The sequence below is a fragment of the Vitis riparia genome, chromosome 8 (genome assembly GCF_004353265.1).
Source record: "Vitis riparia cultivar Riparia Gloire de Montpellier isolate 1030 chromosome 8, EGFV_Vit.rip_1.0, whole genome shotgun sequence".
Taxonomy (NCBI): Eukaryota; Viridiplantae; Streptophyta; class Magnoliopsida; order Vitales; family Vitaceae; genus Vitis; species Vitis riparia.
Window position 1 is genome coordinate 8,619,441 of NC_048438.1, and position 16,771 is coordinate 8,636,211.

Below are 16,771 nucleotides of genomic sequence, written 5' to 3' on the forward strand. Positions count from 1 at the left end.
GTGGAGAGTGATGAAGTTAACCAAATATGAAAACAATATGCGATTGAAGAGTGATTTTGATATGCTTCTCAACTGTTCAATAAAAGGCGCAATTAAGAAAACCAGGGGCCGTAATAGCATCACTTTTGACAGATGATATCAAGGTGTTTGATAGACAAAAAGAAAACCATCAAAATTTAACGGAGTGTGGCAGACCATAAGCTTCAGCTGAGTGTCATACCCTGACCAAATATCACTTGAGCTTATATAGGGGCAAACATTACAAACCACGTGGTTTACTTTGACCGCCTCCTTAGTCTTCCATTGCCCATCCTATGGCTCTCCTTCAACTTCTTCCATTTTCTTGCAATGCTCGTCTGGGTGGATTCCGAGTAAGAATTGGACGTGGGGTTCGTGGGAGCGCACCTCAGTGAAACCAATGGGGCTTTGATCTTCTCTTCATTTCTTTGTCTCATGGGCGTCTTTCTCTGTTGTTTCCAATGAGAATTCTCGTCTTTTTGTGGCTTTTGTTCTTGTCCTTGTGCTCAGTCTTTTTAGGATTGATATTGCCTTGGTGTCCGTTGAATGTCTTGGTGGTTCGAGGCTATGTCTGGAGATGAGAAGTCTGTTGCTGCAAGAACAACCTAACATTCAAATTCAATGTAATGTGTCGATGAAACTAGGCATGTGGAATGAAAGTCTTGGTTTCTGTTCTTGGGGAGATGTAGCCTGGGAGGCTGGGACTCCAGTCGTCATGCTGTCCGTCTTGATCTGAGTAGTGAATCAATCACTGACGGATTCAATAGCTCCATTAGTCTTTTCAGTCTACAACATTTTTAGAGCTTGAATTTGGATTACAACAACTTCTTCTCTTTTCAGATTCCATTGGGATTCGATAAGCTTGGTAATTTGACTTAACCGAATTTGTCCAGCGCTGGCTTTTCTGGCAGGTCCAACCGATATTTCACACTTTACCATGTCAGTTACTATTGATTTCTCTATCCTTTACCTCTCTGGAGTTCCTACACTGAAACTTGAGAACCCAAATCTGACAATGCTGGTTCAGAACCTCAATGAGCTTAGAGAACTCCATCTCAATGGTGTAAACATATCAGCTAAGGGGAAGGATTGGTGCCTGACATTATCATCTTCAGTGTCTAAACTGCAAGTGTTGAGTTTGTCCAACTGTTATCCCTCTCTCTGGAGAAGCTTGGATCCGTCTCAAGGATTCGCCTCGATAATAACAATTTTTTGCTCCAACTCCACAATTCTTCGCAAATTTCTCAAATTTGATGCACTTGCATCTCAGTTCTTGCGGATTATATGGAACATTTCCGGAAAAGATCTTTCAGGTACTGACCCTCCAAATTCTTGATTTGTCAAACCAGTTACTTGAGGGTTCTTTGCTAGAATTCCCTCACAATGGATCTCTAGAAACCTTGGTGCTCTCAGATACAGAATTATCCTACTCCATAAGCAATCTCAAGAGGTTGACTAGAATAAAGCTTACATGGTGCAATTTCAGTGGGCCAATCCTAAAGGCGATGGCAAACCTTTCTCAACTGGTTTACTTGGGCTTATCTGATAATAAGTGCTCTGGTCCAATACCACTTTTAGTTTGTCCAAGAATCTCACCCAAATAAACCTTTCTCATAATTATTCAACAGGTCAAATCCCTTCCTCTCATTAGGATGTGTTAAGGCCTTGCGTCCCTATGATCCATGTAGCTGCCAAATGGACGCTCGCTTTCAACCAAGATTGAGTTCTTGTTTAGTTGTCCCTGCAAAAGATGTCGGACAGGGCGTCCGGACACACCCTCCGATGGTTTTGTCAACCATGGCTAGAGAGATTAAGCAGTTGGCACAGTTGGCCTTTTACTAGGTATCGCAAGCTTACCTTCCTCCTTGTGTGAAGGTTCATATATATAGTGTCAGAAGCTCTACCCCCCTCTTTAATGATGGGAAGACTTTTTGGCTTGTCATGATGCCTCTAGGTGGTGGCAAGGCCACCATCACCCTACGGGCGGCCGCCAGAGATCGTGGGAAGTGACTTGCCATCACCCTACGGCGGCTATCAGAGATCGTGGAAGTGACTTGCCATCATTCCTGTCCTTTCGCTCTGCAGGCGGCGGAATGTGGGTTGTGGCAGGTTGTTGGAATGACGTAGCAAGGCATGCTTCACTTTTAGTCAACGATCCGGACAACATATCCGGATAGGATATGTCGGTCGTTCAGTTGATATGGCGGTCGTCTGGATGTGATGTTTGCGAGTGCCGTGTGCTTCTCCTTGAGGAGTCCTTATAGGGAAGCGCGCCACGTGTCCTCTTAGGAAATCCTGATGGATCTGATCCGGATAGAAATACGTGCACGTGTCATTAAGGGAGGGGTCCCTACAATGTCCCCCTTTTAACCTGCCCATTTTGCCCGGGCAAAATAGGCGGGTTAAAAAATGATTGTTTTTTGAAACTGAGGTTTACTTTTTTCGCTCATTCGGCCATGTGGTGCGCGGGAGCGAAGAGGCAGAAGAGCATTTATGATGAGCCGCCGTCTCTGGGAATTCCCAGGCAGCGTGTCTTTTCAATAATGGCGCAGCTGAGCGTTTAGAATACCGAGAGGCTGTCTCTCATTTAAGTAGCGGACCAAGTCCCTCACTTTCGCATTTTTTCTTCTGCATTTTCTGCTGGTAGTGTTTGCTCTTCAGCCTTCTGCGTATCCTCGTCTGTGAGTGAGGTTCTAAGGTTTCTGCTAGCAACCCTCGTGTCGTGACGGTGACTGCACCGCGGATTTCATCTCCATTTCGCTAGTTTTACACTCGGTACATTCTCCTCATTGCATTTGCTTTGTGGTTGTTTCTAGTTTGTTGGGCAAGTTACTTGCGAATGGGGGTTGGTACTGGTTTTTAGGGCTTTTTCAGGGGGTTTTGACTGTGTTTTGGGTGTGTTTAGGGTTTTTGTTGCCCTCCTACACCTTTTGTGGGCTACCGATTCTTTTTTGGGGTAGAGACAAGGGTTGGGATGGGGATGCTAGTGATGTTAGGTTTTTTGAGTGTTTTTCCTGTTAGGGTTGTGGGGCCGGATTGCTGTGTTTGACTGTTGGCATTCTTCCATGCGGGTTCCGTTTCAGCCCCAGCCTCAAAAATGTCTGCGAACAAGGAAGCTACTTCGTCTAGCTCGTCCGGACAGAGCGACAAAGATGCGTCCGGAGATGTTCACGCGGAGAAATCCGTGGATAAGTTGAATGTGAGGGAGTTTCGTGAACGCTTCTGCATCCCGAATGGAGTGTTCGTTGAGCTTATGGACGGAGAGGCTGTGACGACTGAGAAATCTGAGGACAATGCTATCTTCTTTACCAAGGAGCAATTCAATGCTGGGCTCCGGTTCCCCCTCCCGTCATTGTTCAAAGAGTTTCTCCACTTCACCCATATTACCCCGGCTTACATCCATCCCAACATGGTCCGGGTGCTGATAGGGTGTAGCATTCTAAGCATGCTGTTCAACCTGGACCTCTCACTGCTGGAGGTTCTTTTCGTCTACTCCATCAAGAAGGGGAAGAACGACATCTTCAGCTTTGTCGCCAGCATTCCATCCCTTCAGTTGGTGACCAGCCTTCCGGACTCGACCAAGGGGGCCGCTAAAGGACACGTGCTGGTCAAGGGCCTATGGGTGGGTTTGACGGTGCATCCGGATAGGCAGTTCACTCCCAACCAGTCATTGAAGACCCCATGTATGAATAAGTTACTTCCTGTCCTACCGTGGTTGCGAGTTAGGTCAGCATTGTTAAGTGGCTGACATGTTTTGTTTTCTTGGGTGCAGGCAAGGATAAAAGGGGGAAGCTAGTAGAATGGGTGGAGAAAGCCTCGTTCGACCGGTTGAACAGACTATTTGAGATTGCGGCGGATGAGAGGAGTTGTGAGACGCTTCTCTCCGCGCAGAATCTTCGCACAGTTACCCGGGAGCCCCAGTCGTACGTACTCAACATACTCCCGAGGCGGCTGCCCAAAAACGTGGTGAGTGGAGAACACTTTGTTCTCAAAGACCTCTCATTCTACATGGATGCGCGAAAGGCAGACGCCCAGGCACGCAAAGCCCGTCTTAACGAACGGGAGGAGAAAAGACAAGAAGGAACTTTGTGGAAGGCTCTTGGTGACAAACGCCCTACGTCCTCTCCTCTCGCTGGTGCCCCAGTGAAAAAGAAGAAGAAAATTCTCAATAAGGGGAAAGAAATAAAACTTCCAACTCCCTCAAAGGAAGTGGTAATACCACCTCCAACTTTTGTAAAGGGAATAGTAATAAGAACGCTAGTTCCCTCTGGCTTGCCCTCTGTTTCAAGCGGCTCCGCACATATCGCGTGTCTAAACGGATCAGAGCCTTCAATGCCAGCTGCTAGACGGTTGGCTTTTCTGGCTGAGAAAACGACTTTAGTGAATATGCCTGGCTCTCCCCATCCAGACGCGGATGTAATTGGGGCCTCTTTTGTTGAAACGTTGCCTCCTACGGCACCTCCAACGGAAGAAACGGGGAAAGAAAGTCAGGGTTTGCCTCCTTGCGAGCCAAGCTCCCTTGCATTTGTATCGGTGAAGGGGCCAGCTACAAGGATGTCTCGTCCGACCCGCGACTTAAAGTCTGGCCTCATCGGGTGGCTTCAAGATCGTCTTCTAGAAACCATCGAAGTCAGCTGCTCATCCGTCCAGGAGGATCATCCGGAGGGGAGTGAGACGGAGATGGCAGAAGAGAACCCAACCGACCTGGTGCTGGTCCCGGATGAGGGTTCGCCCAAAGAGATCCAGCCGACAGTGAATGATGGGGGCCCATATCCGGAGGAGGAGTTACACGATAACACCGTGTTAGGGGGAAGTCCAGTTGATGATGCAGCTTGCCCCTCTGCTAGCCCTTTCAGCTATGCAGAGTTAGGAGAGATGCTGAAACGAATTCCACCCGGCTCAGATGTTGCTGTGCTTTCAGCAAAAATGTTTGAAGCGGCGGAAATGGTATAGTTTACTTCTTGATTTTTCTTGCCATACTGATGTGTTTGTCACATGGGTTGTAATTTGCACTTCTTGTTTGTGGGTTTTTCTGCAGCCGGTGAGCGGTATTCGCGGCATGGCTTAACAATGCGATTTTTTTTCGGACCTACTGCGGACTGCCGATTATATGAAGGCCTTTGTCTCCTAGCGCATGAACAGTGAAGAGGAACTGCGCTTGAGATTGGAGCAGGCCGAAGCCAGCTTATCTGCTGCCCGGAGAGCCTCTAAAGAAAATGCTAAAGCTTTGAAGAAGTCCCAAGACGACAACGAGGCTCTTCGGATAGAACTAGTTGAGGCGAAGAGTCGGGAGGAATCTACAGACGCCCGCTTGCATGAGGCGGAGGGCGAGATGGCCCAGCTGAGGGGGGAGGTGAGACAACTCCTGATAGAGGTGTCAATCGAGAAAAAGCAGAGAGAGAATTTGCAGTTGCGTCTATCAGCGCAAAAAGAAGAGTTGGAGGCTGAGTTTGCCGCGCAAAGGGAGGAACTTGAGATGGACTACCAGAAGCAGGTAGACGAGATGTATTTCTTCGGCTACCGCTGCTGCATGAAAAAACATGGTATCAAACGAGACGTCCCCTCGATTCCCCTGGGTGAGGAGGAAAAGCTGCGCAACAAGCCTTCTCAATGAGAGTTTTTATTTTTGTAACATTTACTGCTATTTCTCCCTGTATTTATAGTCCGGAGAGTCTCTTTGTATACATTTTTTACAAGTATTAATAAAACATACTCATTTACATCGCACTTCTATCTTTCTTTCATTGATAATACTGCTTTAGATTAGATACATTCCATGGTCGGAGCAATGGGGTTTCGTCTAGCTTTTGTAGATGATAGGCTCCACTTTCACTTGTCTTAGATACTATGTAAGGGCCTTCCCAGTTGGCTTGAAACTTTCCCGCTCTTGTCTCAGCAGTATTTTCGAAAACCTTTCTAAGGACAAGCGTACCACTTTTAAAGTTCCTGGGCCTTGCCTTGCGATTGTAATGAGTGGCTGCCCTTTGTTGATAGTCAGCCATCCGGATGGATGTGGTCTCTCTTGTTTCATCCGCCCAGTCCAAATTTCTTCCTATTTTTGCATTCGCATCATCCTACTGTTCTGCCTTGGTTCGGATAGTGGGTAGCCCTATTTCAGTAGGAATGACTGCGTCCATACCATATGCGAGGGTGAAGGGAGTGTTTCCTGTCGGACGTCCGGGTGTGGTTCGATAAGCCCATAGGACGCCGGGTAGCTCCTCCACCCACTTTCATTTGGCTTACTCGAGCCTCTTCTTTAATGCAGTTATTAGGGTCTTGTTTGTGGCATCTGTTTGCCCATTGCTTTGACGATAACGCGGTGTGGAGTATGAATTCCGGATGTTTAGTTCCAAACAGAAATTCCGGAAATTTTTGCTATCAAACTGTGGACCATTGTCGGCTATAATGGTTTAGGGGATTCCAAAGCGGCAAACAATATTCTTCCATACGAACTTGGTGACATCTTTGTCTTTGATGCTAGCATATGCTTCAACTTCTACCCATTTACTGAAGTAATCCGTGGCGACAAGCAGAAATTTCTTCTGGGCCGCTGCGGCTGGTAGGGGTCCTACTATGTCCATGCCCCACTGCGCAAAGGGCCAGGGGCCTGAAATCGGTTTCAATGTCTCTGACGGCGCATGTGGTATGGGGGCATGCCTTTGACATTTGTCACATTTTTTTACATAGGCTGCCGCATCTTTTTTCATCGTGGGCCAGTAATACCCTTGCGAATGGGCCCTGTGAGCTAGAGATCGACTGCCGGAATGGTTCCCACATACCCCCTCATGCAACTCAGCTAATACATACAGGGCCTCTGAGTGGTTTAGGCATCTGAGGTAGGGATCTGTAAAGGACCGCTTGTACAAGTGCCCCCCAATCAGAGTGAAACGGGTGGCTTGTACCCGGATCTTGTGCTCCTGCTTGGGCTCTTTAGGCAGAGTGCCTGTCCGGAGATACCTTATTATGTCTTCCGCCCACTCTTGGCCGTCTGCTTGGTTTGCCTCGATGGTATTGCAAGTGGAGGCTTCCGTGACGGAAGGGTTGGTTTGCACATGTATAGGTAATAATATGGCTTCTTTGATGGGGAGGGAAGCAGCTATGCCTACCAGAGCATCCACACATCCATTTTCCGTTCGCCTAATTTTTTCGATCGTCCATTCGGTGAAGCGCTGTAAGGTGTCCCTTACTTTGGTCAAGTATCGCGCCATGCGCTCATCCTTAGCTTCGTATTCTTTCTGGACATGCCTTACCACAAGTTGGGAATCACTATAGACTCGAAGCTTGGAGACGGATAAAGCGAGGGCGAGGTCCAATCCGGATAGGATGGCCTCATACTTCGCTTCATTGTTAGAGACGGGGAATCCCAGTCTGATAGCTTGCTCTAATTGTTCTCCTGTTGGGGATTGTAGTAGGAGCCCTACCCCGGATCCTGATGACCGGGAGGCTCCATCAACCCGCAAAGTCTACCACTCCTCTTCGTTTTTTTTTTTTTTTTTTTTTTTGTGCTGGATAGGCCTTTGGGAGTATTCCAGCACGAAGTCAACCATCACTTGGCCTTTCATGGATAACTTGGGTTGGAACTCGATTCCATATTCACTCTACTCTATGGCCCATTGAAGCATTCTTCCGGTTAGGTCCGGCTTGTGCAGTATGTTGTGAAGGGGCTGGTTGGTTAGCACGACCACCGGGTGGGCTTGGAAGTATGGGCGGAGCTTCTGGGCGGCACTTCGAAGAGCCAAGGCCGTTAACTCCACCTTTGAATACCTTGTTTCTACGTCTGCTAACGTTCCACTGACGTAGTAAATAGGTTTATGATCCTTGGGTGAGGGGCAGTGGAACAGAATAGCGCTAATTGCCCACTCCAATACAGCCAGGTACATATACAATTTTTCTCTAAGGAGGGGGCTGCTTAGAATGGGCGGTTGCACAAGGCAATGCTTAATTTTTTCGAAAGCGCTCTGACAGCTGTCCGTCCATCCGCTCTCTCCAGTTTTTCGTATTGCTAAGAAGAAGGGTCGTAGTTCATCTGTGAAGCGGGCTATAAAGCGTCCTAGCGCGACAAGCTTGCCCGTGAGGCGCTGTAATTCCTTTTTGCTCCTAGGGGGTGGTGTTTCCATGATTGCCTTTACTTGATCCAGACTAACTTCTATCCTCCTTTGGCTGACCATAAATCCCAGGAATTTGCCAACACTTACGCCAAAGGCGCATTTAGAAGGATTCAGTTTCATGCCATACTTCCTTAAGAGGTGGAAGACCTCTTGCAAGTGGATGATATGTTCATCTCGGGTTTTGCTTTTGACTACGATATCATCAATATATACCTCCACTGTGCGACCAATCAGAGGTTTGAAGATCTTTGTCATCAGTCTTTGATAAGTGGCGCCAGCATTTTTGAGGCCGAACGACATGACTTTATAGCAATAAAGTCCGTGTGGCGTTATGAAGGCTGTTTTTTCTTCGTCATCCGGGGCCATGGGGATTTGGTGGTATCCGGAGAAAGCGTCCAAGAAGGAGAGCATCCTTTGCCCAGTAGTGGAGTCCACAATTTGATCTATGTGTGGCAGAGGGAAACTGTCTTTTGGGCATGCATTATTGAGGTTGGTGCAATCGACGCACACTTGCCATTTGCCTTCCTTTTTGGGTACCACCACTACATTTGCCAACCAGTCCGGATACTCCACTTTTCTGATGAATCCAGCTTCCAGCAACTTGTCAATCTCATCCCGAATAATCTTTTGCCTGTCCGGGTGAAAACGTCTAACCCTCTGTCGGACGGGTCTTGTTGTTGGCAAGACGTTAAGCCTATGTGAGAGGATGGAGGGATGAATTCCCTTCATATCAGAATGCGCCCATGCAAAGACGTCATGATTCTGTCGGATGGAGTTTTGAATGTTCCGGGTCTCTTCAGGCGTCAAGAGGGAACTGATATATGTAAGGTGAGTGCCTTCTTCCGAAATTTGGATTGTCTGCAAGGGATCCGCTACCGGGGATCTTTGTCCGTCGGACACAGTGATTGCTATTGGTCAAGTGTGTGGGTGGACTCAGGGAGGGGTTTATCCTCCTGACTGGTTCCTGCTTCTTGTGCTATCTGGTAGCATTGGCAAGCGGCTAACTGGCTGCCGTATAGGTTGATTTGCCCATCTTTGGTAAGGAAGCTTACCATTTGATGATATGTAGAGGGGATGACTTTCATGTAGTGCAGCCATGTGCGCCCCAATAGACATTGAAGGGTGATAAATCTTGTACCACCGAAAATTGTACGTTGAGAGTGACTGGGCCCGCTTGGACCGGCAGTACAATATCCCCAAGGAAGTAGTTGACGCCCCATTGAATCCGGACAAGATTCGCCCAGGATTTTCGAGGTCTGTGAGACTACGTCCCATGTGGCTAATGACCGAAGCTTGTACAAGATCGACCGAGTTGCCTGGGTCGAGTAGGATGCGTCTTATGTCAAAGTCTCATATTTCTAAGGACAGAATGAGGGCATCGCGGTGTGGGTGCAATATCTGTGTGGGGTCTATTGGTGGGAAAATGATTGCCCCATCTATGGGGCGAGGGCCCCCGCAGTTATCCCAGGCTGGAAGGAGTTGACACGCTCACGCACCAATGCTTCCCGCAACAATCTCTGTCTCTTTCGTTTGGAGTTGTGCTCCTCGTCTGATGGGCTTCCGTTGATATAATTTATAATGGCTTTGGGGGCGGCTGGAGCCTTGGGGGTTCCAGAGTTGTGATTTCGGGAAGCGTCTCTACCTCTGGCATTTGAGCGGAGGTATTGCTTCAAATGTCCCGCCTTTATGAGCCTTTCGACCAAATAATGGAGGCTCCTGGACGTTTCTATTGTGTGACCATGGTCCTTACGGTAGGCACATTTTTTACTATGATCCATTTTGGATGGGTACATTCCGAGGGGTCTAGGCCACCTGAAGTCGGACATGTCTTGGATCATAGGGAGAAGATTCTCATAGGATATGGAAAGGGGTGTGAGGGGCGGCATTTCCGGGCGACTTGGCCCTTCCTGTCTTCGATCGGATGGCCTTGGCCGATCCGGAAGTTTGGCACTTCTTTTCGCACCATTTCTGGGTGCCTGTCCGACAACCAAGATTTGCTGGGTGGCTGCTCGCACGTCATCTTCGAGCATTGAGTATTTGCTCGCACACCGGAACAAGTCATCCATCGTCGTAGGAGGCTTCTTAGCGATTGATTCGAAAAATGGGGTGCCTGGACAGATGCTTTGCTTGAAGATATGCAAGATAGCATCCATGCTGTAAGCCTTTACCTGTAGCACGACCTAACCAAACCGCTTCACGAACTCTCTCAAGGATTCGTTATCCTGCATTTTTATGTTTTGCAGAGTGCTGATGTTCTGCTTATGCCGAGCGGAGCATAAGTATTGTCCCACAAAGGCTTCCGACAGGTCCCTGAAGTTATCAACAGAGTTGGGAGGTAGGTGGTGAAACCATGAGAGGGCCTGCCCTTGTAGGCTGGCGGGGAATACTTTGCATAGCAGCACGTCGTTTCCTATATCGAGAGTCATGAGTTGTTGATAATGCATGATATGGTCAAAAGGGTTGCTGGACTCATCGTACGTGGAGAATTTGGGTACGAGGAATCCCCTTGGGGGCTCGTAATGAATAATATGAGAGCAAAAAGGCGTGGAGAGCATGTCGTCCAGCCTTTTGCTGATGGAGCCAATGGGTGGCTTGTTTGGGAGATTTCCCCCAGCTTGTCGTATCTCTTGGTGTGGGGGAACGTTCTGCACCATAGGGGTGACCATAGGGTCAGGGTGCGCTCCCCAGGTTGTGGCTACTGGCGGCCTTGGCCTCCCAGTCTCCTGTGGGCCTAGCCTCGCGTGCATTGAGTCTGACAACTGGGGTCTTTGTCGCATTGTCTTTTTGTTGAAAGATGAGTAGAGTCTGAGCTTTCCTCATGGGGAGCTCGGTGCATGGGTGTGTGTGGCTCATGTGGCCTAACGTTGCATGTTTCGGGGACTGCTCCTACTGTCCCAGGGTATATTGACTTTGGGCCAGGCCTTGAGTTTGCTACATGGCCTCTTGAACGCTGGCGACGGGGAGGCCTCGTCGATGAAGTCTGGATGCGGAACACAGCGTTTTCTTCTCTTAGTCTTACTGTCTCCTGGAGGAGAGCCTGCAGTTGTCGCTCACTTGCCAACTATCTTCTTTTGATGGCTTGGCGTCATTCAGAATTACCTTCCTCTCCCCTAGCAGATGAGTGACTTCTGGAAGGTGTGACCATCTTTGCCGGTGACTGAATCAACGAATTTTTCCCACAGACGGCGCCAATGTTGAGGCTTTGTGTCCCTGTGATCCACGTAGCTGCCAAATGGACGCACACTTTCAACCAAGATTGAGTTCTTGTTCAGTTGTCCCTGCAAAAGATGTTCGGACACACCCTCCGATGGTTTTGTCAGCCATGGCTAGAGAGATTAAGCAGTTGACATAGTTGGCCTTTTACTAGGTATCGCAAGCTTACCTTCCTCCTTGTGTGAAGGTTCATATATATAGTGTCAAAAGCTCTGCCCCCCTCTTTAATGATGGGAAGACTTTTTGGCTTGTCATGATACCTCTAGGTGGTGGCAGGGCCACCATCACCCTATGGGCGGTTGTCAGAGATCGTGGGAAGTGACTTGCCATCATTCATGTCCTTTCGCTCTGTAGGCGGCGAAATGTGGGCTGTGGCAGGTTGTCGGAATGACGTAGCAACGCATGCTTCACTTCAGTCAACGATCAGGACAAACATATCCGGATAGGATATGTCGGTCGTCCGGATGTGATATGGCAGTCGTCCGGATGTGATGTTTGCAAGTGCCGTGTGCCTCTCCCTGAGGGAGTTCGTATAGGGGAAGTGAGCCACGTGTCCTCTTGGGAAAATCCGAATGGATTTGATCCGGATAGAAATGCGTACCACGTGTCATCAGGGGGAGGGGTCCCTACAGGATGGTCTTATGAATCTTGTTACTCTTGATTTTGTGTTACAATTCACTGAACAGAAGTCTCCTGATGCCCCTGATTTCTTTCCCAATTCTCTGTACGCAACCAATTTTCTGGTCCCTTCAGTAAAATTTCTCTCTTGCCTTCTATTGTATTGGACACCCTTCATTTGAGTAGCAACAATCCAAAAGGGCCAATACCTGTATCCATCTTTGATTTCCAGCATCTTAACATCCTTGACCTTCCCTTCAACAAATTTAATGACACTGTTGAACTAGGTAGCTTTCAGAAACTTGGAAATCTTACTTTCATACAACTTGTCAATTAATGCAAGTCTAACTACTAGGACCACTTCTCTATCGCCAAAGTTTACCACATTGAAATTGGCTTCTTGCAATCTGAGACTATTGCCTGATCTTAACAGCCAGTCAAGATTGGCATATTTAGACCTTTCAGAAAACCAAATTTGTGAGAAATACTTAATTGGATTCGGAAGATTAGAAATGGCATTCTTTTTCATTTGAATCTCTCATAATTTACTAGAGGATCTGGAAAAACCTTTGCTCAATCTTGTGAATTCTCCGTCTGTCCTTAACCTCCATTGAAACCAGCTCCATTGGCGCATCCTCACTCCACCCATGATTTCCAACTATGTGGATTACTCAGACAACAGTTTCACCTCTTCCATTCCAGATGACATTGCTACATGCATGTCCTCCACTATTTTCTTCTCTCCTTCAAAGAATAACATCACTAGAATTATTCCTGCATCAATCTGCAATGCAACTTACTTGCAAGTTCTCCACTTCTCTGACAACAATTTGAGTGGCAAAATACCCTCAGGTTTAATTGAGAATGAGGCTCTTGGGGTGCTGAATCTACAGAGAAACAAGTTTAGTGGTGCTATACCAGGGAATTTCCAGCAACTGTCTTTAGGACTTCAGATCTCAATGGGAATCTTTAGAAGAAATATTCTCGAGTCTCTCACCAAGTGCAAAGCAATAGAGGTTTTAAACCCTGAGAATAATAAAATGAATGATATCTTTCCTGCTGTTAAAGAACATAACTAGTTTGCATGTCCTTTTCTGTGAGCCAACAAACTCCATGGATCCATTGGATTTCCAAGAACCAATTCCACCTGGGGCAATGCTTCAGATTCGACCTAGCTTACAACAATTCAGTGTAAGTTGCCAGCAAAAGCTTCTCGACTTGACACGATGATGGCTAGTGAAAATGAGCCCAATCCAAGCTCAAACACCTGCAATTTAGGATTTTACAATTCAGTCAATTACTATCAGGATTATGTAACATTACCAGCAAAGGTCTAGAAATGGAGTTCGTGAAGGTTCTAATTCTCTTTACCGCTATTGACTTGCCGTTTTGAAGGGGAGATACCAGAAGTGATAGGGAACTTCACATAGCTCTATGTACTCAACTTATTGCATATATAATGGTTTCACAGACAAATCCTATCGTCAATAGGGAATATACGACAACTTGAGTCATTAGACCTCTCGCGAAACAGGCTGAGTTGGAGAATAACCTAAACAGCTGCAAACCTAAATTTTCTTCATATCTGATCTCTCATCTAATCATCTGGGGAAAATCCCAACATTCTCAACTTCAAACATTTTCAGAAACTTCTTATGAAGGGAACAAAGGATTGTGTGGGCCGCCCCTGATTCTAAGCTGCACTGAGTCACCACCATCTCAAGACAAAAGATTCAAGACAAGGAAGAATTTGATGGAGTTCATAATCACAGATTGATTTGATAGAGCAGAATTGTACTCCCCTAACCTTTTGGAAAGATGGAGGAAATGTTTGATGAATACGTCGATCAATTTGTGTTGCTATCCTTCCCATTATGCGATTATTACACCAACTATGGAGGTTGAGGAAGAGAAGCATTTGGAATAAGCTCACAGACATCACCGAGGTTATGAGGATTCCGATGAAGAGAAAGATGAGATGAGATGATCGTTTGCGTTCGATTTGCGTGTTCGTTCAAAGCTTACATGTCTGAAGAAACCAATACACGACCCTAATTGCAGTTGCCACGACTCACCGCCCGTTTTGTCTCCATCCTACTCTTCATCACCATGTTCTTCCTAGACATAGAATTAAGGAAATTTGAAGTTGGAGATCTGCGTTTTTTTTTTTTCTTTGTTTTGTATATACATACAAAATCCATCAAACCCAAAGGAGGGATGATGCCTTTCATATATTTTTGTAATATTTTGATTCAAGAACAACTTCCCTTTTTACTTGATTCATGAACAAGGGAATGTTCATTCAGAAATTTCATCAAACAGGAGGAAACAGATGAGTGATGGATCTCAGCTGAAACACGAAAGGGCGCTATTAAAAAAGGGATACTCGTGCCACCATACACCATCAATTAAAAAAATATAATGTCTAGAACTTACTTTATAGAAAAAAAAATCACCAATTCGTACACCAATAGTATTTATGAATTTGTTCCAAAATTACAGGCTTTTTTAACTTTTGCCAGCAATTTTAAAAAATTATAATTAAAAAATGGTAGTGTGAAAATATTATAGATTACGCAGTTTTGCCACGTGGAAGGGTCTTTTGAAGAACACCTCCACAATTTTCAAAATCATGAAAGAATTGAATTTAAATAAGTGTCTCTCAAGAGACACCTTCTACAATTCCAGAAAATTTATTATATAAAAGTGTCTCTTGAAAAAACATTTCCCGTGCAAAAAATCAATATGCATTAAAGGTCTCTTGCAAAGACACTTTCCACGTGGCAAAAAATCCAATATGCATTAAAGTGTCTCTTGAAGAGACACTTTCCATAATTGACAAATTTGAATGTTTATGAATTGATTTTAAAGCTAAAGATGTCTCTTGAAGAGACAGCTTCTACAATCCTAAAAATTTAATTATACAAAAGTGTCAAAGGTGTCTCTTCTAGAATTCCAAAAAATTAGATAATACTAAAGGTCTCTTGGAAAACACTTTACACAATCCACAAAATCCAATATGTATTAAAATTGTGGAAATGATTTTAAAGTAAAGATGTCCTCTTCAATGTATGAAAATTGTGGAAAGTGTCTTTCAAGAGACACTTTCAGTATAAACCCAATATTTTTAAAATAATGGAAGGTATCTCTTCAAGAGACACTTTTTAAAAATTTTACCTTCCACAATTTTAAAAATATTGGGTTTATACTAAAGTGCTGTTCAAAAACACTTTCCACAATTCCATTCAAACAGTGGAAAATTTTGAATTATGCTGAAGGTCTCTTGAAGAACACTTTCCACAATTTTCAATGAAAATTTCGAATTTGAAAAGGACATTCTACAATTCCCAAAAAATAAAATATACTAAAGGGTCTCTTCAAGAAGACACTTCCACAGTTTTCATATTTGTTAAAAAAATTCCTTATACTGAAAGTGTCTCTTCAAGAAACACTTCCACAATTCCATACACATAAAAAATTTCGAATTTATGCTGAGGTATCTCTTGAAGAGACACCTCCACAAAGAAAAAAAAATATTCTATCTCTTAATTAGTATACCTACTGTACAACCAAAGTTTAAAGTTTATCACCTGTATACATTATAATCAACATTTTGACATTCAATCCAAAACCAATGAAAACAAGTAAACCAAATGTCAAAATAGCACCTTCCAAAATAGTAACAATACTATTTTATGTAAAATAGTCCAAAATAATAGAAACTATAGAACTTATGTGATAAAAAGTTAGTTAATCCAAAATATAACAAGTAAAAACATACATCTTGATGTTTGTCCAAAATAATATATGCAAAATACTAATAGTATCCAATATAATCATATGTAGTAACATCCTCAATGTGTACCACACAAATGAGCCTTCCTCTTCTATAGTGGATGTCTATGATGTGCATGCTCCACTATTGGCTCTATGGGGCTAACATGTAACCCTCCATGAGCTCCACGACCACGTCTCCTACCACATCCTCGACCATGTCCTCGACCACGATTAGTCTTTTGTCCTTGTTGATCATCATTTGCTATATGAACTAACTCCTTATGAACCAATGTAGCCTCTATCGATGGTGGTGATGATGCAACAAGTGGTACTACAGGTGGGGTGGATGGCACTTCCATAGGTGTAATAGGAGTCTTCTGAACAGGTGGCAGGCTAATGTCAGTCGATGGTGCATCTCTAAGAACAAATGTATGCCTAGTCCCTCTCGTATGAGCCCCTCGCCCTCTAGTCCGTACACCTCCTGATCGAGTAATGGATGATATCGGCTGCTGATGAGGTGGTGGACTACTCCTCGTATGAGGCCCTCCTCTCCTAGTCTGTACACCTTATGATCGAGTAATGGATGATATCGGCTGCTGATGAGGTGGTGGACTACTCCTCGTATGAGGCCCTCCCCCTCTAGTCTGTACACCTCGTGATCGAGTAATGGATGATGTCGGTTGCTGATGAGGTGGTGGACTAATGTCAGTCGATGGTCGCACTCGGGCAACAACTGGTGTATGTTTAATCTCCCTCGTACAAGGCCCTCGTCGTGTAAGTCGTACATCTCATGATGGAGGCTGGAGCTGTGTAGTAGCATCAACACTAAATGGAGCATCTAAGCGATTCATCTCATGTATGGCCTCTAATACAGTAGTACATAGCCTGCGAATACGAAAATCATCTGGAGGTGCAATATCATATATCTGGTGTATGCTGGTAGTCAGTAAGTCAAATAAGAGTTAAATTAAATTCTTATAAAAATAAAATAAACTTTAATAAAAAGATAAAACATGAAAATTACCAATAGCTCGTGG

The 16,771-nt window shown here is 45.2% G+C and overlaps 1 protein-coding gene across 1 annotated transcript; it reads right to left on the reverse strand.

The window, feature by feature from the left end:
* Nucleotides 1-9,562: 9,562 nt before the first annotated feature.
* On the reverse strand, nucleotides 9,563-10,192 carry LOC117920593. Its single transcript, XM_034838202.1, has one exon. The coding sequence runs from the start codon at nucleotides 10,190-10,192 to the stop codon at nucleotides 9,563-9,565; it is 630 nt and encodes a 209-aa protein (XP_034694093.1).
* Nucleotides 10,193-16,771: the final 6,579 nt, after the last annotated feature.